The sequence below is a fragment of the Hypomesus nipponensis genome, chromosome 17 (genome assembly GCF_054491055.1).
Source record: "Hypomesus nipponensis isolate SF chromosome 17, ASM5449105v1, whole genome shotgun sequence".
Taxonomy (NCBI): domain Eukaryota; kingdom Metazoa; phylum Chordata; class Actinopteri; order Osmeriformes; family Osmeridae; genus Hypomesus; species Hypomesus nipponensis.
Window position 1 is genome coordinate 9,116,462 of NC_140377.1, and position 18,883 is coordinate 9,135,344.

General features: G+C 40.7%; 1 protein-coding gene across 1 annotated transcript; it reads right to left on the reverse strand.

Moving 5' to 3' along the window:
- Positions 1-9,048: 9,048 nt before the first annotated feature.
- On the reverse strand, positions 9,049-17,164 carry gpr146 (G protein-coupled receptor 146). The gene is made up of 2 exons (XM_084678856.1): positions 16,882-17,164; positions 9,049-12,531 (listed from the first exon to the last, which is right to left on the reverse strand). Exon 2 carries the CDS (start codon positions 12,487-12,489, stop codon positions 11,488-11,490), a length of 1,002 nt encoding a protein of 333 aa, XP_084534982.1. The 5' UTR covers positions 12,490-12,531; positions 16,882-17,164; the 3' UTR covers positions 9,049-11,487.
- Between the last annotated feature and the right edge of the window lie 1,719 nt (positions 17,165-18,883).

An 18,883-nucleotide genomic window follows, 5' to 3' on the forward strand; every position in this document is an offset into this window, starting at 1 on the left:
ACAAAGGGAATAGCCATGCAAAGTCAATTTATTGAAAGTTCACCCTATTAAACTTGGTTGACTTAGTGTGGTTCTTTTGTTTTGACTCAAGCTGTTTTTATTTTTTTTGACCGACTTGAGCTTAATAAATAATGCCCCAGCGAGACATTTGGCAGAGATAGAAGTTCTCTGGGGAGATGGGTCTCTCGACCAGTCTAGACATGTAGCCAGGCACGATGAAGACTAGATCAATTATACATCACCCATTTTTGTTAATTTGGTCATTTTCCACAAAAGATTTAGAGCCTAAACAATCACAGGTAACCCAAAGCAATTTTATATTAAATGCACAAAGAACTCTATTATAGAATATTACTAATATTCATTTGTTTGAGCCATTCCTCCTATTAATCAGTGTTTTTTCATGTCATGTTTCATTAAATCAAAGTGTTCCTCCTGTTGTCCTATTATAAGGGACTGTTTCTTTGTTGATATCTTTTTGAATCATATGAACAGCTACAATGTAATACAGATACTCTGATAGAAAAGCACTTACTTGTCTTTTGTGTGTTCGTTGTCCAGCCAGAGTAGAGTGTTAATGTAGAAGTCAGCAGAGTGCCACAGATTGTAATCCCCATATCCAGTTGACGCTTCCCTCCCTGCATCACCTGCTGTTCAGCCCAACCTTAACAGAGGGAGGCAGGGGAGAGCAAGAGTAGACCAGGAGAAGAAGGCAGTGAAAAGTCACTGAGGAGAACACTCAGATAGATGCAGTAGCTAATAACTGGACCTCACTGAAGAAACTGCTTTGTTTATGACCACGCTTCCTCACTCACACACCACCCTTCCACCGACTCTCTCCTCCTCCCACCTATACCCCCTAACATCCTCTGAGCAGCAGGCATGTTGCCAAGGCTGAACAGGACAACTGACCATCTTAAACCGGAAAGAAGTATTCTATATATCTGTTCAGAGAAGGTATGAACCACTAAGGTTAGTTGTCATTGTCAAGTGCTATAGCTCCAAGGTAAAACATTAGAAATCATGTTATCTACAAATCCTGTCTACAGTGGATCCTGGGAAATGTAGGGTGGTGTCTCTGTAAAAGCAACGATATCTGACAGTGCACAGAACTGCCTGTGTTTAGACATGGCCATCTGCTCATTGGAACTATCTGTTAAATCAACGCACTAAGTCAACTATCTGTGTTCAGTCCTCAGTATACTAGCGACAGACTCAAGGAGGCAAAGGGAAATGTTTTTTAGTCTTGATTACAAAAAGGAAGCTTTTTCTTAACCAGATCTTTTCCATGTATTGCGTAACTATCATCTGAGAGTGACAGTTGTACCTGTATAGAAAGAGGAATATTAGACACAGAGAAGAGAATGTAATGTTTTGATGATGTTAGTATGGTATTCATGGTGTTTAGGCTTGACATCCACAGTAAATGGTATTAGATACATTTTTAGGGGCAGGACTAATTCTGTTTCTATTCCTTGCATGATTGCATGCAAATTGCTAGCAGATACTCTCAGAACAGCAAATATGATCATAATTAATATCACCATAGCAACTTTCACTGTTGCCGCTTGAAGATTGATTGTGTGCATGGAGGACTAATGAAGTCTCAAAAAAAAAAAGTGTCTCAATGTGAATGTCAATATTAAGAGCTGTATGAGTGTTTGTGCTCTCATAAAAAAATTATTTTGTAATTTATTCATTTATCACTTAACAAAAATTGCTATACAGTAAAAAGGGATAATGCCCGAAAAAAAGTTGACTCCGCTGCGCGTCAGACAGTTCATGCCTTCGCACCGTCCATTATCCGGTGAAATAGAGGGTTTTCACAACCGCCATCGGACCGGAAGTCGCCATCTTGGAGGCACTCCGCATCACAACAAAGCACTGGCACTGAAGTATATCCCGAACATCGTCAAGGAAAATGTTGAATTATTGCCGTGTTTCAGGTTGTACCATTAGGACAGATCGAGAAAAACATTTGGTATAGTGTCGACTTCCAAAAGTAGGCTAATTAAAAACCAAGGAGAGGAATGCCAGAGATTATCTGAGTAAAGGAGGCGCTTGTGGTTGGCAAAGGACAACCAAGATCTACGAGGGAAAAATCTGGACAACATCCTTATTTGTTCGGCACATTTCTTGTCAGGTATTGTGAAATGTTTATTTCAGCGGCTCACAACAAATGTTCTATTGTAATGATAATGTTTTTAATAGTAAATAGTAAAAACAATTACTGCTTTTATTGTTTTTACTGTGCTTATTTTACTGTAAAGCTGACACTGACATAATATAATTCATATCAAACTGCTGCATGTGTATGGGTTCGGCGAGAAAGGTAGTTAACAATATCGGGATATCCAACTGAAGGCAGAATCACCGGGTCGTAGAGGCAGCTAGGTTAAATGGTAGGGATCTGCACCGCCAATAAATCCTAATTTCTCAAAATATCGACCCTTTTCTTGTGGTCCAAGTCCTTCCCTATATGCCTTTGGATCTTGGACGCGTTTTGATGACCATTTTGCTCGTTTAGACATGGCTACAGTTGTACCAGAGCCTGTTAAAGGATCGCGAGCGAGTGCATGTTGAATGGGAGTCTACGGAGCTAAACGGCTTAATTTGTCTCTTTCACCTAATTGTCGTTGAAAAATCTCCGATTTGATCGTAGTTTGTGCATGTTCAACATTGATTATAGGTCAAAAGTTGAATGAACGAATACTTATGTCCTTTTGATTTCTTACATGGTGAGTCGTTGTTGCCCATAACACGCTAGCATTCTGCTAATGAATGCTGATTGGTTAGTGAAGGACTGATACGACCAGAGCTCCCGCTTGATGGCATCCGAAGCGGAATCAGAATGTCGGAGCATTAGCAACATTAGCAACAACATTAGCAAGCCAAAACTCTTTCTAGCATGTCTATTGACAGGGAGAGCTTAACCTTTCAGCTGTGTTGTCTATGCCCTGAGAGAAAAAAGTAAGTGACCAGAGCTTGCCGTCAAGCAGTAGCTCTGGTCGTATGATGTGTTTGACGTCAATGACCTTTTCAAAGGCTTTTTAGAACAGAAAGGCGACTCTAAAACAATCTAACAGCCAGCATTGTGTATTTTTTTTGCCTCCCCTTTCGAATTCAGAATTCAAATTTCTAGACAAAAAATTATATCTTGACAAAAGTGGATTTTGAGGGGTACCGCTCCATAGACCATTCATTCTGCACTCGCTCGTTAGCGCCCTCACATGGAACTTCAACCGGTTCAGAACCCGGAAGTTTCCAGAGAGTGGCAGTTCTCTCTATATTAGACATTCTCTGGTTGTACCAAAGAGTATAGAATATACGTTCTTTGGTTGTACTCCGCTCAGTTGTTTACATCGAGTGCCTCCAATATGGCCGCGCATCCGGGTTACCGCCCAGAATGTGACGTCGGTGAAAACACTCTATTGGACACATAGAAGGGCATTATCCCGCTTATACCATGGTCGCTCGCCAACATTTATTTTTACAAACATGAATTTATGTTTTCGGGCGTTTTGCTAAATAGATCTGTAGCGAACTCTGATATGTTATAGTCCGCTCAGCTCATAGAACCAACACCGGCTTTCCCTTGGCTGAGCTATTAGCCCAAAGCTAACGTTATGCTAGCAAGATTCAGAGGCAATACAGTAACGTTGTGTACGGTTGACAAACAGTAAATACAATTTTACAGTATGTTTGACAATAAGATTTGCTAGCTAACCAGCCATGTCACTGTCCCAAAATTAATATCAAGATTTTCACGAACAATATCGGCCATATACTAGTACCAGGCTACAGTATGGCCGCAGCCTGTGGAGCGAGTTGAATAGAAAATGGATGTGAGATGACCGAATCAAAGTTGACATTTTCTCCAAACAATGATTATAATTTGACTGTATGTTTAACAACAAGACTAGCCAGCTATCGTCGAGTCATGTCATTGTCCCCAATTAAAATCAGGATTTTTAAGAAGAAAATAACCGGCCATGTGTAGAGTTACTGCTACTGTCGTGTTGGCCACAGCGTGTCTGATGTAGATTGATTAGCGAGGTGAATAGCGAATGGGATGTGAGATGAGCAATTACGTAACACTAACGTACTACATTCAGAAAAGAAACATTTTAGGTTAAAATTAATATTGAAGTCACTCATTGTTGTAAATACAAGTTACAGTTGCTTGTTTAAGTCTTTCAAAATAGTAAATGAAGGCTTTGACTCCGTCACTGTTGTTATGGTTACTTATTTCAGATAATTTGTACAGGCTCCTGTGAGGCCAGCGGAATAATTTAGAACGTTGAAAAGACAGATTTGCTGCAATGACGCAGTAGGTGTCCATTATCACCTGATAATGGACAGCCCTGCAGCCAATCAGAATCGAGTATTCACCAAGACCATGGTATAAAATAGAATACATGGCAACACTTTGCATTAAGGTTACTTTAATTACCATGTCATTATGTAACAATACTTATAATAACAAGCAGTTACTTTGGAACTGCAGTGTAACAGCACAAGTTATTACATAAATGAAACTTGGTATGGAGATGGTTGGGCTTTCCAGGGTTAGGGGGATGTTAACTTGGATCTTCTTTTGGTAAAGCAATCTCCAATATCCACTTATGACCATTTAATTACATAACAATTCCAATGTACCTAGAAAGTTTTTTCTGTCTCCACTTTTTTTCTATTCAATTTTTCTGTTGCTGTAGTTACATGGTGTTTAACTTAGAAGCTTCATATAAAGTGTTGCCAAACGTAGGAATAATAGAATATGATGGAATGGAATAAGGATAGAATAGAGACATTTTACACAAAGCAATTTGAAAATAAGTAGTACAGTTTAAAATAACATCTCATATAATTTCTCATTAATTTGACTGTTTCTTACTTGCTGATGCTAGGAAAATGGTTGGAGCCCAGTGTATGTAAACCCTGCCTCTGTGTGTTAGTCGAACGTGAAACTATGATGCTCCGCAGAGAGCATATAGGGCTGCTGAGGACAGGGTTAACCAAGTTGAGAAATAACATACAGCTAAGCGGGAAGACTTCCTGGAACCACAACCTACCCAGACACCATGGAGACAGTTTTGTCACATATTCACACATTACATTCGGGCACATAATGACATAAAACTTGCTCTAAATATTGCTTAGGGCGAAGGGCGAATGATAGATTGTGACACTGACTGATTCCAGACCGTATCTTTTTCCAGGATAACGTTTATTTAAAAGGAAATTTAAGACAAAGGGAATGCTTTTAATATTAGGCTTAAATAAATAGTCTCCTATGGCTAATTTATTTGTACTATTGGATTCAGTCACTATCCTCAAATGTTTCAAAAGGAATTTCTATGGATTTTACATAATGTTCTTTATGTCTTCTATATTCAGTGACCTTTCATCATACTGGAAATGCTTTTTGGAGTACAATGACATTGCTTTCTCTCATAAAAGTGTTAAGACCACGTAGATTAGCAGGAAAGTTTTAATGGATTCAGTCATACTGCCTTTAAAGGGCATGGTATCGAAGAGTAACAAAGAAAATGGTGTACATTTTCATGTTCATTTCTGTCCTGAAGATGTCAGTATGTTTTCTTGCGAGGCAACACACATCAGTTCCAGTAATGGCCACTGGGAAGCGCACTAGTATTAATAATTGATAGTGTTTTGTTCTAGCAAGATCTTTACTAAAATACTTGCAACACCTTTACTGAGGTTTAACATACAAACTTAGAGTTTTAGGGCCTTGAAAGTGAAAATAAATATACAGGCCTTAATCCAAAAAGGTTAGTTGTTTTGTTGGTCTAACATTGGTTTTTGGTTTCTCGTTGTTCAGGAACAAGTAGTCATGTGGATCTATACTGTCCCTTCTCTAAATGTCAAAGGGCACTGACCATGGATTAATCAATGTGAGGATTGCAACACGCACACACATACAAACCACACATACTGTACTCACACACACTCCTGTGAGGTCTGAGAAGGCTCAGCTGTCGTACTGGCCAGTGCACCAGTCTTTCTGACCCCACAGGGTTTCCTACAGCTGTCTACCAAGCTACCAGACCATGGCTTTGTGGAGACAGGAGGCCAAATTGACCTCCTCTTTCATCCTATCTGCTCTGTTTGTTTAGTCTTTCGTGAATAGCTGTATCACATGCTAATTAGCCATAGTGAGGTGATCTGTGCTTCGATGATGTTCTCAGGGGAATAATGAGCAGAGATTCAATGTTTTAGTGACATGACAAACGTTATGGATGGCTAGCAGTGAGAGATTGCTGTCTGTGGTTTGGAAGTGGGAGGTCGTCAGCTCTCATCACTTGGAAAAAAGAAGGGTGTGAGGAGTACATTCATCTGCCTTTACTTTACAACTTTGCATGATGTGCGGCTGACTCCCAACATGTCTCCCAGGCCCCCGACCACAAACTGAATAGAACATCCTACAGACAGACTCCTCTTTAGTGGTTCCAGAACTAATTAGATATTTTTGCTGACATTGGATTTTTACATTGTTATTGTAGATTTGATTCTCTTGTTCACGTGAAAGGAGGGGAAAACTACAAGGCTTGCAGAAGAAGAACGGTGGATCACGTTTCAACCATCTGGTGGCTTGGTTGTCTTCCCAGAGCTGAGAGGAAGGGGTGGAAGGGGGGTGGGGGTAGATTTTAAATAGTGTTAAAGTAAACCTCCCCTTACCCAAACCTCTTTTCTATAGGACTTCTCATGCCAGGAGTCTTAATTCGGTCAGGTGTTGCCAGAGGCTAACAGCCTCTTACAGTGCCATTCTTTTTAAGATTCTTATGCTGATTGTGTTGTTAAAACAAACTGTAAATTTGATGGTTTGACTGATTGTTTCATACATTGTTTTTTAATTCCCCAAATCAGCGAAAAACAAACTAATCAATGACAAGCAATTTGGGGGAGACAAAAGTGTTATTATTAGAATCATCAGTATATTAACAATGAGGATCTTTCACCACACCATGCTTCCTTACACAACAGGTACACACAACAGCGAATCCCATTCCCTCAAATGTCCTGAATTCTCTAAAATACCTTCCTCCAGATGGTGTGGTGGATCTGGTTAACAGCCAATTAAACTCTTCAAGTGACAATTAAAATGTTCTGCAAAGCAAATACATCGGTGGTCTGATGTTCTTTTCTACATTTACATGTAACGTGATGCATGTTAAGTGGATTGCACATGATAAATCTGATTTGGACTCCTATTCAATGTGATTGAATAAACGTCATTATCTAGACAATATGTTTCATGTTTCAGAGCACAGGTTTAGACTGAGGAAGGTTTTAAATACACATAATTTGATCAAAATATCGCCAGACAAGAAAGGTTCTACAACGTGGCAGGTCTAAAAAGAGAGGATATACAACTTTAGACCCGACCATCTGCTGAGCAAAGCTCAGAGACTGTGTTCCTGTGACAACAGTGCATGCATTGTGTCCAGGCATAGGGTCATGTCATCACATCCATCTTCAGGCTATAGTTGGGTAACATCTGAAGTGAATGTCTGACTGAATGCCCGTTCCTCTTTCAGTGCTTATGAATCATTACCACTTCGAAGTAGAAAACGTTTCAGTGGCGCCACATGTACTTCTTCATTTCCAACAATGTGGATATCCAACCTGCCGTCATAAAGTGGACAGATGGGTTATCAGTGTTTTGTTTTCCTGAGTGGCTTTGGAGTCTAAATGCCCCATGAAACTTCAGTTCTCCAAGGAGAACTGTATCCATGGCAACCATTCCCTATTCATTACACTATCACATCATTTCCAGATGTACAGTCAGTATATTTCAAACTTTTCTCTTCCAAACTATTGCTGCCTTGTTTTGCAAGACTTGGCTCTGCAGATCTATAACACTGAAGTATTACAAACCTTACAGCACCAGTTGACGTTAAAGTGTTAACGTAGCATTTTCTTTAAGTAGATTAAAAGGTTATCTGTGAAGATAATAAAATCATAAAATGGTGACAATTTGGTTGAGCTAAAATGTTATGTCTCCTGAAGTAATTACAAATGTGGACTCAAACTGTTTAGAAAGGAAGGGATTTCAGCCCTAGTCTCAACGCCTATGTCTTCCTTCTATTAGCATCTCCACGTGATGCTTCTGCTATGATCCATGTTTATCCTCTTCTTGGTTTGACATTTCATCCTATAAGAGCTTTCTATTTCAGCTCCTACCATTTCAGTGTTTTTAATCAGGCTCCTTCAGCTCTTATCTCCCTCAGATGACTCACACAGCAGGCACCATACAGCCCTGGTTATCGTGTATATCAAGACAACATTGTTCTTGTTGAGAATGAGAAAAAGGGACTGCATTTGCCCACGGAAGTCAAAACAATTCTTAGAATGACAGGAATGTTGCTGTTTTCCCCATTTCTTAATCACGTGGTCAATGGACACACCACAAGCACGCTAGTGTTTACAGTGCCATGAGTTGAGAGACTCATTTCAAAGCCAAATTTTTCTGTATGATTCTGTGTGCATCTCCACCAACCGACTCAGACTTGCTATGGGATGGTTACAAGAATATAAAGATAACTTGGGTAGTCTGGCATACAGTAGGCTCAAGAAAAGCATTAGATTATGGCATTTGGAAGGGAAACACATCAGCCCATAAAAGCCTAATCTCCCCAAAATATTTTCAGAGATAGTTGATGGTGGAACACAACAAGTCTATACTTGTACCAAAGAGGAAAGAACAGAGTTCATCAACGTATGATTGACTCAACCATCCATGGGAATAGCTTGTTGATTCCACAGAAGGGAAAACCTTCTATTCCAGATGCCATTGAGAAAACAGACGAACAAGCTTTTTTTGTTCTTTTTTTTTTACATTACAAATGGTTGTGGTTATGGGCAACCAAACCTAATTATGTTGCAAGATGACACAGATGCCTGGTTTCTGCTGTACATTGCTGGCAGTATTCTAAGACTTCAGTCATGAACACTATCATTATTCCATCTATGAACCACAAGGCAGCTCTAAATACAAAGCAATACAAACAAGACAAACAATGGAAGTGACCGTTATTGTTTATGTTAGTTTATTGTTTCAACAGTCTTAGACTCAATAGGTAATAGTGAAGATTACTGATGCTACAGTATCTAAATATATCTTTCAGAAAATAACACTGTATTTGGGGAAGGGCATGGTGTTCATCTACTAAATCTTTAGCTTACAATATATACAGAACCTGTATTTCTTTTATACTTATATACGAGTATATACACAGTCACAAAAGCATCACATCTGAAACTGGATTTATCTTGACCAATGAGGTTTCATGGTTTTGTAGCTAGACCTCATGACATTAAATACATTCTTGACTTTGTTTATATAGGTGGATTCATAAGAATATCAAGCTCTACAATTCCCACATACAGTACTCATATTTTTTTAATATTCTCAATTTGGTAGATTGCAATGGCTCAACATAAAAAGAGAGAGAGATGAAGGTGCCAGACATTCTAAGACATGATATTATTCCTCTTTTCCCTTCCAAATGATCACTTCCTGTCATTAATTTCACTATCAGAGTGTCTAGAATAATGGTTTCACTTATAGATTTCAACTCCATAGTTTCAGAATCAGTTTTCACTGTAATTTCATTTCTTAGAATGATGTACATTTTTTTTATTTCACTTTCATTTCACCGGAAATGTTTGGACCCATGATTCAATACCTTTCAGATTCACACCATTTCAGTTAGCTATGTCTACCAAAAGCAGTGTATACAATAGGAAATGACTGGCCCTGCCATAGATCTAATGCGAATCAACAGGACTTTGATCTAAGTTTCAACAATCATTAACTGGGTGTGGACTCATTTTTAGTCTTCATGGTGATATCTCTAATTGACAATATTACTCATGGAGTGCATGAGTAACATGAGTGAGTTTGTGTCTTTTACCTGCAGTAGCTAAGCCTGGAATAGCCAGACCAATTTGCAAATGCCGGAACCTCTAAGTTCATTTTCAATTTCCAAGGGGCGTTATCAACGGGTGCATACCAAAATGCTGCTGGATGCAATTGGATAGATACAACATATCAGCTAAATAAAACTTCCATCTTGGTTGTTTATGAAAATGTTTCAATGGCTCCTCTGTACAGTCATTGTGTCAACCCTATCCCAAATAAGATAAACGGTTGTGATGAACCGGCACTGTCCAGGCCTGGACTATCTGAAAGGGTGGCCAGACTGTATCTGCCAGAGCAAACAAAACATGAGCTGACTAACTTGTATGGTTCCCAGGCAAGAACTAGCAATGCTTAAATACAGGCTATAGCTTATAATTGTATTGGCTTTTTACCATGACAAAACTGACCCTCTCCGTGAAAACAAAATCATTGCAGGCTTCATAGCATATGTTTAAGCGACGATGTCCTTAAAATCAACAAAATAATACGTTTGTTCCTTTACTGTGAACCAGATTAATTTTTCTTTTTAGCCATGAAGGGAATTAGGTGGTAAAGTAGCTGTAAGGGGTGATGAGGAGATCACCTTTAAATGCATCTGAGCAGCACTGATCGGATACTGAGGAATGGCAAAGGACCCCCCCCACACACACACACACACACACACACGCACACATATTTAGCTGTTGCAAAGTGCTGTCCTCAGGTAGTTATTGGAAATCATCCTGGGACACGAGGTAAACTGACCATGTCTGGACCCTGAATGTAAGCTCTTAGAAGACCTTTGTTAGCCATTAGAATGATCAATACAATACCATAGGGATGGGAGAATGAGGACATGTATTTTAGTGTGTAATTCGATAGATGAACATGTGTGCAAAGCTTTACTCTATGTACAAACACAGTGAAACTGGACTGACAGAAACAGAAGACCTACAATGAGGCGCAGAAGACCCACAGTACCGGATGGCCGTTAACGGCCATTCTCATTACGCTCGATTCCTAGCAATGTGTCAACATAGTGAATTACTAGCAAGGTTTTGACATGCTTCATGAAAGAAAGAAAAACATGACTTCATGGTTACATGACTCAATATCCAGTAAATGTCTATTTTGATGTATAATGTCTCTCTTTGTAACTCTTTACAAACTTCTTTTAGAACCTGGTGTCATGTCAGAGCCTCATCCAGACCCCAGTCTTTACAGTGTGGGTGGATCACCTGGATCTGATTAGTAAAGATATATCTGGAAAGCATAGGCTTTTCTCAGTCTAGGGAACACATGTTCTAGGTAAAAGCTTGCTTGCACTCTCACGAATAAAACAGCACTTAGTGGTTTCAGCTTGGTTTGTCCTCTCCACAACCGGACGAATACACTCAAATGTTCTGGAAAGTCACTCAAGATTCCGTGGCTTCTTCACAAGATGGACCTCGCTCAAGTAGCGAGGGACCCATTGACCTCTGAGGTCGTGTGCTGGCTCTTTGGGGGTCTTGGATAAGTGCAGGCTTGCTAGTGGGCGTAGAAAGGACAGGCGGCGCCCTTCTTCATGTCGCCACTTGTTGCACTGTGGAGCGTTCGTGAGGGCAGGCTTGCTCTCCGCAGTGCAGCCTCTTTAGCAGCCGCTGGAGTTTATGGGAGAAGTTCTTGTTCATCTGCCTGTACATGAGAGGCATGGCAAAGCTGCTAGAAAAGGCCAACAGCTCCGACAGACACCTCAGGAAATAGTAGGTGGTGAGGCGTTGCCTGTTGCCATGACTCCCCGGCGCCCCGGCGACAGTGTGCACCAACAGGGTCATGTAGTACGGCGTCCACAGGACAAACTGCATGCACACAGAGGCCAGCAGGAGCCTGTGTATCGAGGGGTCCAGACGGGCCGAGTCCTGATCCAGGGGCGTGGACTCCTTCCTGATGCGCAGGATGAGAACAAAGGCGTACAGCACCGCCACGGCCGGCACCACGTAGCCGATGAACATCATGATGGCGTCGGCCGCCTCCTTGTTCTGCATCTTGGAGCACTCGATGATCTTGGTGGAGACGTGGTTGCACACGTAGAAGAGCAGCGAGGAGAAGCTGGTGAGCACGGCCCCGCCCCAGATGAAGCCGCACACGTGCTTGGTGTTGTACACGCTGGACATGTAGGTCCGAGGCAGCGCCCGCTCGATGTAATAGTCCAGGCTGAGCAGCGTGGTGGAGTACATGATGACCAGGGAGGAGATGTTGAACAGGATGAGCAGGGTGATGTACACCTCATTGTTGTACTCCCACACGGGCCACCGGGTGAAGCTGGGCCCCATCAAGGCCACGGGGGCCACCAGGTTGAGCACCAGGCCTGCGATGGCCATGTTGACAAAGTAGACGTCCGGCATGGTCATGGACACCTTGTTGGAGAGGTTGACCACCACCAGCAGGGCGTTGTAACACAGCCCCACGGGGAAGCACACCATGAGGTAGATGAGGGAAAAGACAGACAGGATGAGTCCAAAGTCCTGGCAGAGCCGGTTGTCCACCCCGGAGTCTGTCTCATTGTAAACCATACAGGTCCACATTGCTAGGCTCCCTCAGAGATAAGCTTTCACTCGCTCAGTCAGCTGGGGAAGCAAGAGAGAGAAAACCTCGATTAGTCATCAGATCAACTACTATCATCTTACTTATGACTGCATAGTTGCAAATACATTCTCCTATATTATTTGAATACATTGTGGACAATACTGTGTGTTTTAGCTTCATAATGTGTTGCATAACTTAATTAGTCTCAATGGTTTCTGGCATTCTTGTGTCTTTTATAAAACGCTCTGCTGAGCAGAAAAGAAAGTGAGCCCACTCACAGACAAACAGGCCAGACACGGCATGGCTATTATTCTTGGGATAACGCTATTAATTCTACTCCATTGCTTTTCATTGGATGAATACAAACTCCTCACAATATGTCTCATTGGCTGGCTCTGGCTTCAAAACGTTCTATCCAGTTTTAGGACTGCACTTGCCAGAGCAATTGAGGTCCTTCTTTTCTTGGAAGAATACAAAACTGCATTTGTCTGACACCCCTGCATACTTGCTCTCTCCACCTCGCTCTGTTCCCTGTCCCAGTCACATGCAGGCCAGGCACCCTGCAGAGGGCTGCCCTTGTGCCCTTCGCATGGCAAGCCAGTTCAAAAAAACTCCTCCTTCCCTAGGCCCACTCTACAAGCTGATTTGGCTCGTCCATTCTCACCAAAGCGAGGACACCTTCTGTTCAGGTTACTAGTCCCCTGTCTTCCCCCCAAAAATACAGAAATTGCGGGTCCAAAAGGAAGAGAGAAAGAAAGACAGAGGGAGAGGCACATAGAGTAGGAGCTTATGGAATGTTGCCTAGTGATGGGTAGATTTATGGAGGGTAAAATGTGTTGCAGGTCCTTTGCTGGCCAGCGGTGGGGTCAGCATGGGCTGAGTATGAGGTTGGAGTTCAGGGCAAGGTCAGAGAGGATGCCTGGGACATGCAGGGAAAGGCTGGACTGGGGATCAAGCCCCACAGAGGCAGCTCATTAAAACCAGAGTTACATAACACTCTGTCTCGCTAGAACATGCCAACTCGGATCATATTTGAACATTACCTCTAATTAATTCATCTGAAGAAGACATGAAAGCATAAGCTCACAAAAGAGCTTATGTACAGCATGAATGGACTGAGTGAGGATTTTCAAGGACACAGTTCCAGCTTCTTCTATTCACAGTAATAAATGAAACCCCAAAAAATGACACAAATTCACATTCTAGCAAATTCCCAATTAAACATAATACAAAACACCCTTGTTTGCAAACATACACCAATGACTGATAATAAACCTGGCAATACTTTTCAAGGACACAATCTCAAGACAGTGTTTCGGAACACTGGGTAGAAGCCTAGAAGGACAGTTTAGTTTGGAGGATGCTGAGGGAAAATGCCTGTAAAAGAGCACATTCCTCCATTCACTTACATAACCCCACTACTGAGGGACTGTTGAGGCCTAGGGACACACGCCAAACAAGACTTTCTCATATCATTCACATAGGAGAGCAAAGTCATTTCTTTAACACCTTTCCTGCTGGTTGTAGCGAAGAGTCTGGTGGAAATGGGAAGGGAGCACTAGGTAGGGGGTGTAAAGTTACCTTTTCAGGAGTACCAACAGCGCTTCTCCCTTCCCAAGGACAGGTGTAATAGACCCACAGGCCGTTTGTAAAGAACACTCATCACCACATTAAGTGACTCATTTACTGGTGGAAGTTCAGCAAAAAAACTCCCTACAAAGTCATGCAGCTAGCTGTGGTCTTGAATGTTTCTCTGAATTTAATCAGATGTGTCGGTATAGTATGAAGACATGAAGGTTTATCAGCAATCATACGTTCTGTCCTCCAACCCACATCATCATATTCATGTCATCTTCTTAGGAACAATGAACACACTTTAAATAATTGACTGTGGGCTATAGTAATGCTACACCAAATAGCCTACATACTGGGCTGTATGAGTTTTCTCCTATGAACAGTTATAAGCTCTGAATACTGACTTTAAAGCATGAGAAGACCTACTTTTAATATCCACACATAAACAGTACATTCTGCCTGGAGATCTTTTATTTACTTAATGTAAAGTCATTTTTATGTCTTTCATTTGATGTTTTTCATTTTTTTTTTATCTAATAAGAGATAGTGACATAACCTGGCCTGGCAGATGAAAGAACTGAGATGCAAAACATGCATACAGCTGGGAAAAGCTTTAAGACCGATTTTCTCCCAATCTTACTTTCACTGACATTAGACTACACCTGGTCTACGGCACTGTGAACTTTTCACACTGTCTCCTTTGTCAAATGAAATTAGCTCAAAAATCCCTGTAGGAGCGGTCTGCTCCAGCACGTCCCCCTCTCCCCACAGACTGGGTGTTGTGAGGTTGACGTAGATGAGCTTGGCGTTTTTCGCATTTTGAACTGGGTTCTTCTGGGCCGATGGGAATAGTATGACATGCTCTGCCCACACCCCTTACAGCCCAGCTGGAATGTACAGGCGTTTCTAAGAAAGTGATGTCACATGATTCTTCACACTCGCCTGCAGTAGAGCTGGAGTGAAGTGTTGTGGTGGAGTGCCTGTATTTCGGTGACTCAGGTTTTTACACACAGTGTCAACAATCCTGCATACAACTCTACAGTAGCCATAATCAAATGTAACTGAATGTCATTTCACACAAATACATTTGATCCAACCTCCTAAATATGGTACAGTACCAAACTGTATTTTTCTTCACATATTGCTGTAAATGGCATCATCGCACTTTGCTGAGGGAAGGGTGGAGTGGCTTGGACACTTGCATGTTTTGAATGAATAATTCCACCTATGAACATCCTTCATCTCTAATGAATGGCTTTATGAGATACACCTGCTCTTTATATGCCTTGAGCAGCATTTTAAATGAGTAGTGATATAGGATTTTCTCTGAAGATGTCTGCTCAGCCTGTTCAGAACTGGTTGTTTAAGGAAACGTTGAACAGATCAAAGCTTAACACCGCATAATAAATCACTATTATATCATATATCTAGAACTTCAATTGGTGCATACGAAGACAGGGTATAGGCCAGGCATACCCTGAACCTCTACTCTCCTGTATATGAGTTAAAACACTACCACTCCTTTTAGTATGGGTTCAAGAGAAGCCATGCTAACTTGGCTTATTTCATACGAATGTTCTGTTCTAATTAGATTGCATCATGCATTGAAAACTGTGTTTGTGACACAAGAATAGCTACAGTTTCAACTCCTTTACAAATACACACACCGCGGTGAACAGCAGTCTGCATTCAGCAGGATCATCTATGGTAAACCATGATGCCTTCCTAGTGACACAATGCTATAGGTAGGCTACGGGCTAGGGACAAAAGTCAAAGTTCAATGGTCAGCAAAAACAGGCTAACACTCACTAAGCCAGGGCACTTACGCCTACTCTCCCCTCAGTCACATGAAGCGAACTACCCCAGGCCTCAAACTTAGAGCTCAGGGGTTACAGTGTTCAGGTCAAAGTGGCGTTGGTCATTACATAGCTATATAATTAATAATTATAAGTAGTAATGTATTTCACTACTACTGATGATCTGTCCTGTTTGCAAGTCCTTCAACAGGAGCGATACCAAGTTATTTAAGACTGGAGTACACCCAACTCACTATGGTGATTGTTACATGGTTTGCTTTGTAATTAAAATGGTCGTTTCAGTATCACAACATGAAACACATAGGAGCGCACCACTATACTTTGCTTATGTTTACAGGCTGCAACAGGAAAACAGTTCAAAAAGAACGATGTTATATTCACTCTATTTTCAAATCAAAAGAATATTAAATTGTTGAAATGATCACCAACCTCCATAAGAGACAATCAACAACCTGTTGAAGGTGGAACATTTTATTATTATTATTATTATTATTGTACAGCCAGAACTTTATCGTGAAAGTCACAGTTTTTATTTTTAACGGCTGATTAGCCGTTTCTTAAATGTGTAGAGACGGAAGATATAGTCGCTATACAAATACAATAGGAATGCTGAAATTATTCATACTGAGCTGAGCCTACGATATTATTTTCTGGTATAACTGTTAGCTACAGTAAGTCTCAGCCTACTTAGGAAAGCTGCCTGGTTTGCTCTATGGCAGCACTATGCAGGCTCCATGTAGGCTGCCTTCTACAACTTGAAACAATGTACGATGCATCACAGTGGACTTCACTTCATTGTACAATTCTTTAGTAAAAGCAAAAAGATGGTGACGCTTGCAGGATATTGAAAGCTTTACCCGATGCTTTATTTTTTCAAGTTTAGCAAATATAAAACATTTCCAATCATAATTTAGGATACTTGAAATTGCAGTTGTGAAATCGAATCCGTCAACATAATATTATATTCCGAGTCAGAATATGTATTTCAAGAAAACTCACCAGAGAATAAGGTTTGTCAAGGAGAAGGATCTACGGAGGCATCAGGTTTTGCTGAAGTACTTCCACTGACATTTCTCTGTAGTTACATGTAGGCTAATCGTGTATTGTATTCTATCTATTCGTTCAAAATATAAATACACGATAGCTCTACAACTTTTCACGCAGTTACTTAAAGTAGTTGGCTATAAGCCTACATTTAGCAATCCCGTTTCTCGTTCAACTCGACTTGTTCCCGAAAGTGCACGACGTTGGCGATTTACTACGAAATGAGTGGTACTGAACTCTACAGTGTATACACACGTGACCCTCCCCCACTGTCTCCTACGTTTGGTCGATGAGGCCCGACTGCCCCTCGACGTTCTCATTGGACCAAGCAAGAAGAAGGGGGGCTTGCAGGCAGACGACGCTACTAAACGACAAAATCCTTCCCACTTATTCATACGAAAACATCTCAGTGGGTTTTCCAAAGAAGACAGTAAATAGTCCTGTCCTGCACGCTTTACTTTGGTTTGAAATTAATCGACAGTTACTCTAACCTATTTATTTTACCCCCCCCCGCCCTTACATTTAGGCCATTCAGACCTATACCCAATAAATGTATATTTTTCTGTAGTTTGCGTTCCGTATTTGTACACTCTTATTTAAAGTAGGCCTATTATAAACTCAGACAAGTTATGACACAAGTTTGACAAAATTGACAATATTTACGTATGCCGTTAAATTAATTACTTTTTCATTTATTTTTACATTTTCTTCTCTATAATCCACATCTGCATTTCATTGGGTTTGGTCCACAAATAGATCCACTAAAGCTGTCAAAAGCAAACGTGGAATGATTGAGGACATTTTTTGCAGTGGATTGTATTTTAATTTCCGTGGGTGAAAGGGATCGATGGTTTGACAGGGTTAGGATGAGATGTAATTCGTGAGCTGGGTACCTTGTATGTGCCTAGACAGGCAGGTTACACAAATGTTACAAATCCTGGAATCAGACAAATCTACTCTAATCTTCCCATTGGGTTTGGGTGTTCTTTTGAACATGACAATCAGCAATCTTTTCTCTCAGAAAAAAAGATCAGAATGCCCCCAAAAAGATTATTGCCAAGGCCCCCAATTACTGATAAAAAATTATTGATGGATCAGAATAATATTATGTAGGCCACTGTCATGATAACATGACTGTCTACAAATATGAGCTTCATGAGAGACCTTTTTGTTGTACAAATGAATACCCCTTTGTGAAGTGACTGGAGTTTACTAAGAAGATTAAGGATTACAGAAGTTGGCCCAACTGTAAATACAGTCTTTCACTGTTTATGACCCGTGACCATCATCCTGACCCATAAGGTTTAGTAAAGCAGATGAATGTTGCCCTGGTTGAACAATGGTCAGTTTAAAAATCATGAGTGGTAGTAAAAAAAAAACATAGTAAAACCAGTTGACTACACCTTGACTATTTATCACTGACGTGTCTTTTAAATGCCGGTCAGTGTGTGACCCAAATCTTACAGCATGTTAATTTGCTTAGCAACCTACAGAAAAAGTTACCAAGCCTAGCTGTTGATTGTGTAGGCTACATTAATCTTGTTAGACTCCAAGTCACAGTTTTCCGTTCTCTCTAGAGTTCAACAACTCAAATAGCTTTGGTAAGTCAGGTAGGTCAGGTTATTAATAATTTTAAAAAGCTTATATACGAAAAAAGTGTATTTTTATAGAAATAAAATATGTGTAACCTTCTATTAGTGTTTTAGAACATTGTTCAAAAATAACTTTCACAAATTTATTCTAAATTCTTTAATTACAGAAGATTACTAGAGGTGTGCCAGGCTCATAATACTGTGTTAATGTTATATTTCTGTGTGCTCAGTGGCACCCTTCAATTTCTCGTTCCACTGCTGAGGGGAAAGATAGATAATATACACATAAAATCCATGGTCATACCCTGAGGATCCTCGCTAGTACGAGATATGTTTCAAGGCCTTGCTGTGGACATTTCATAAAA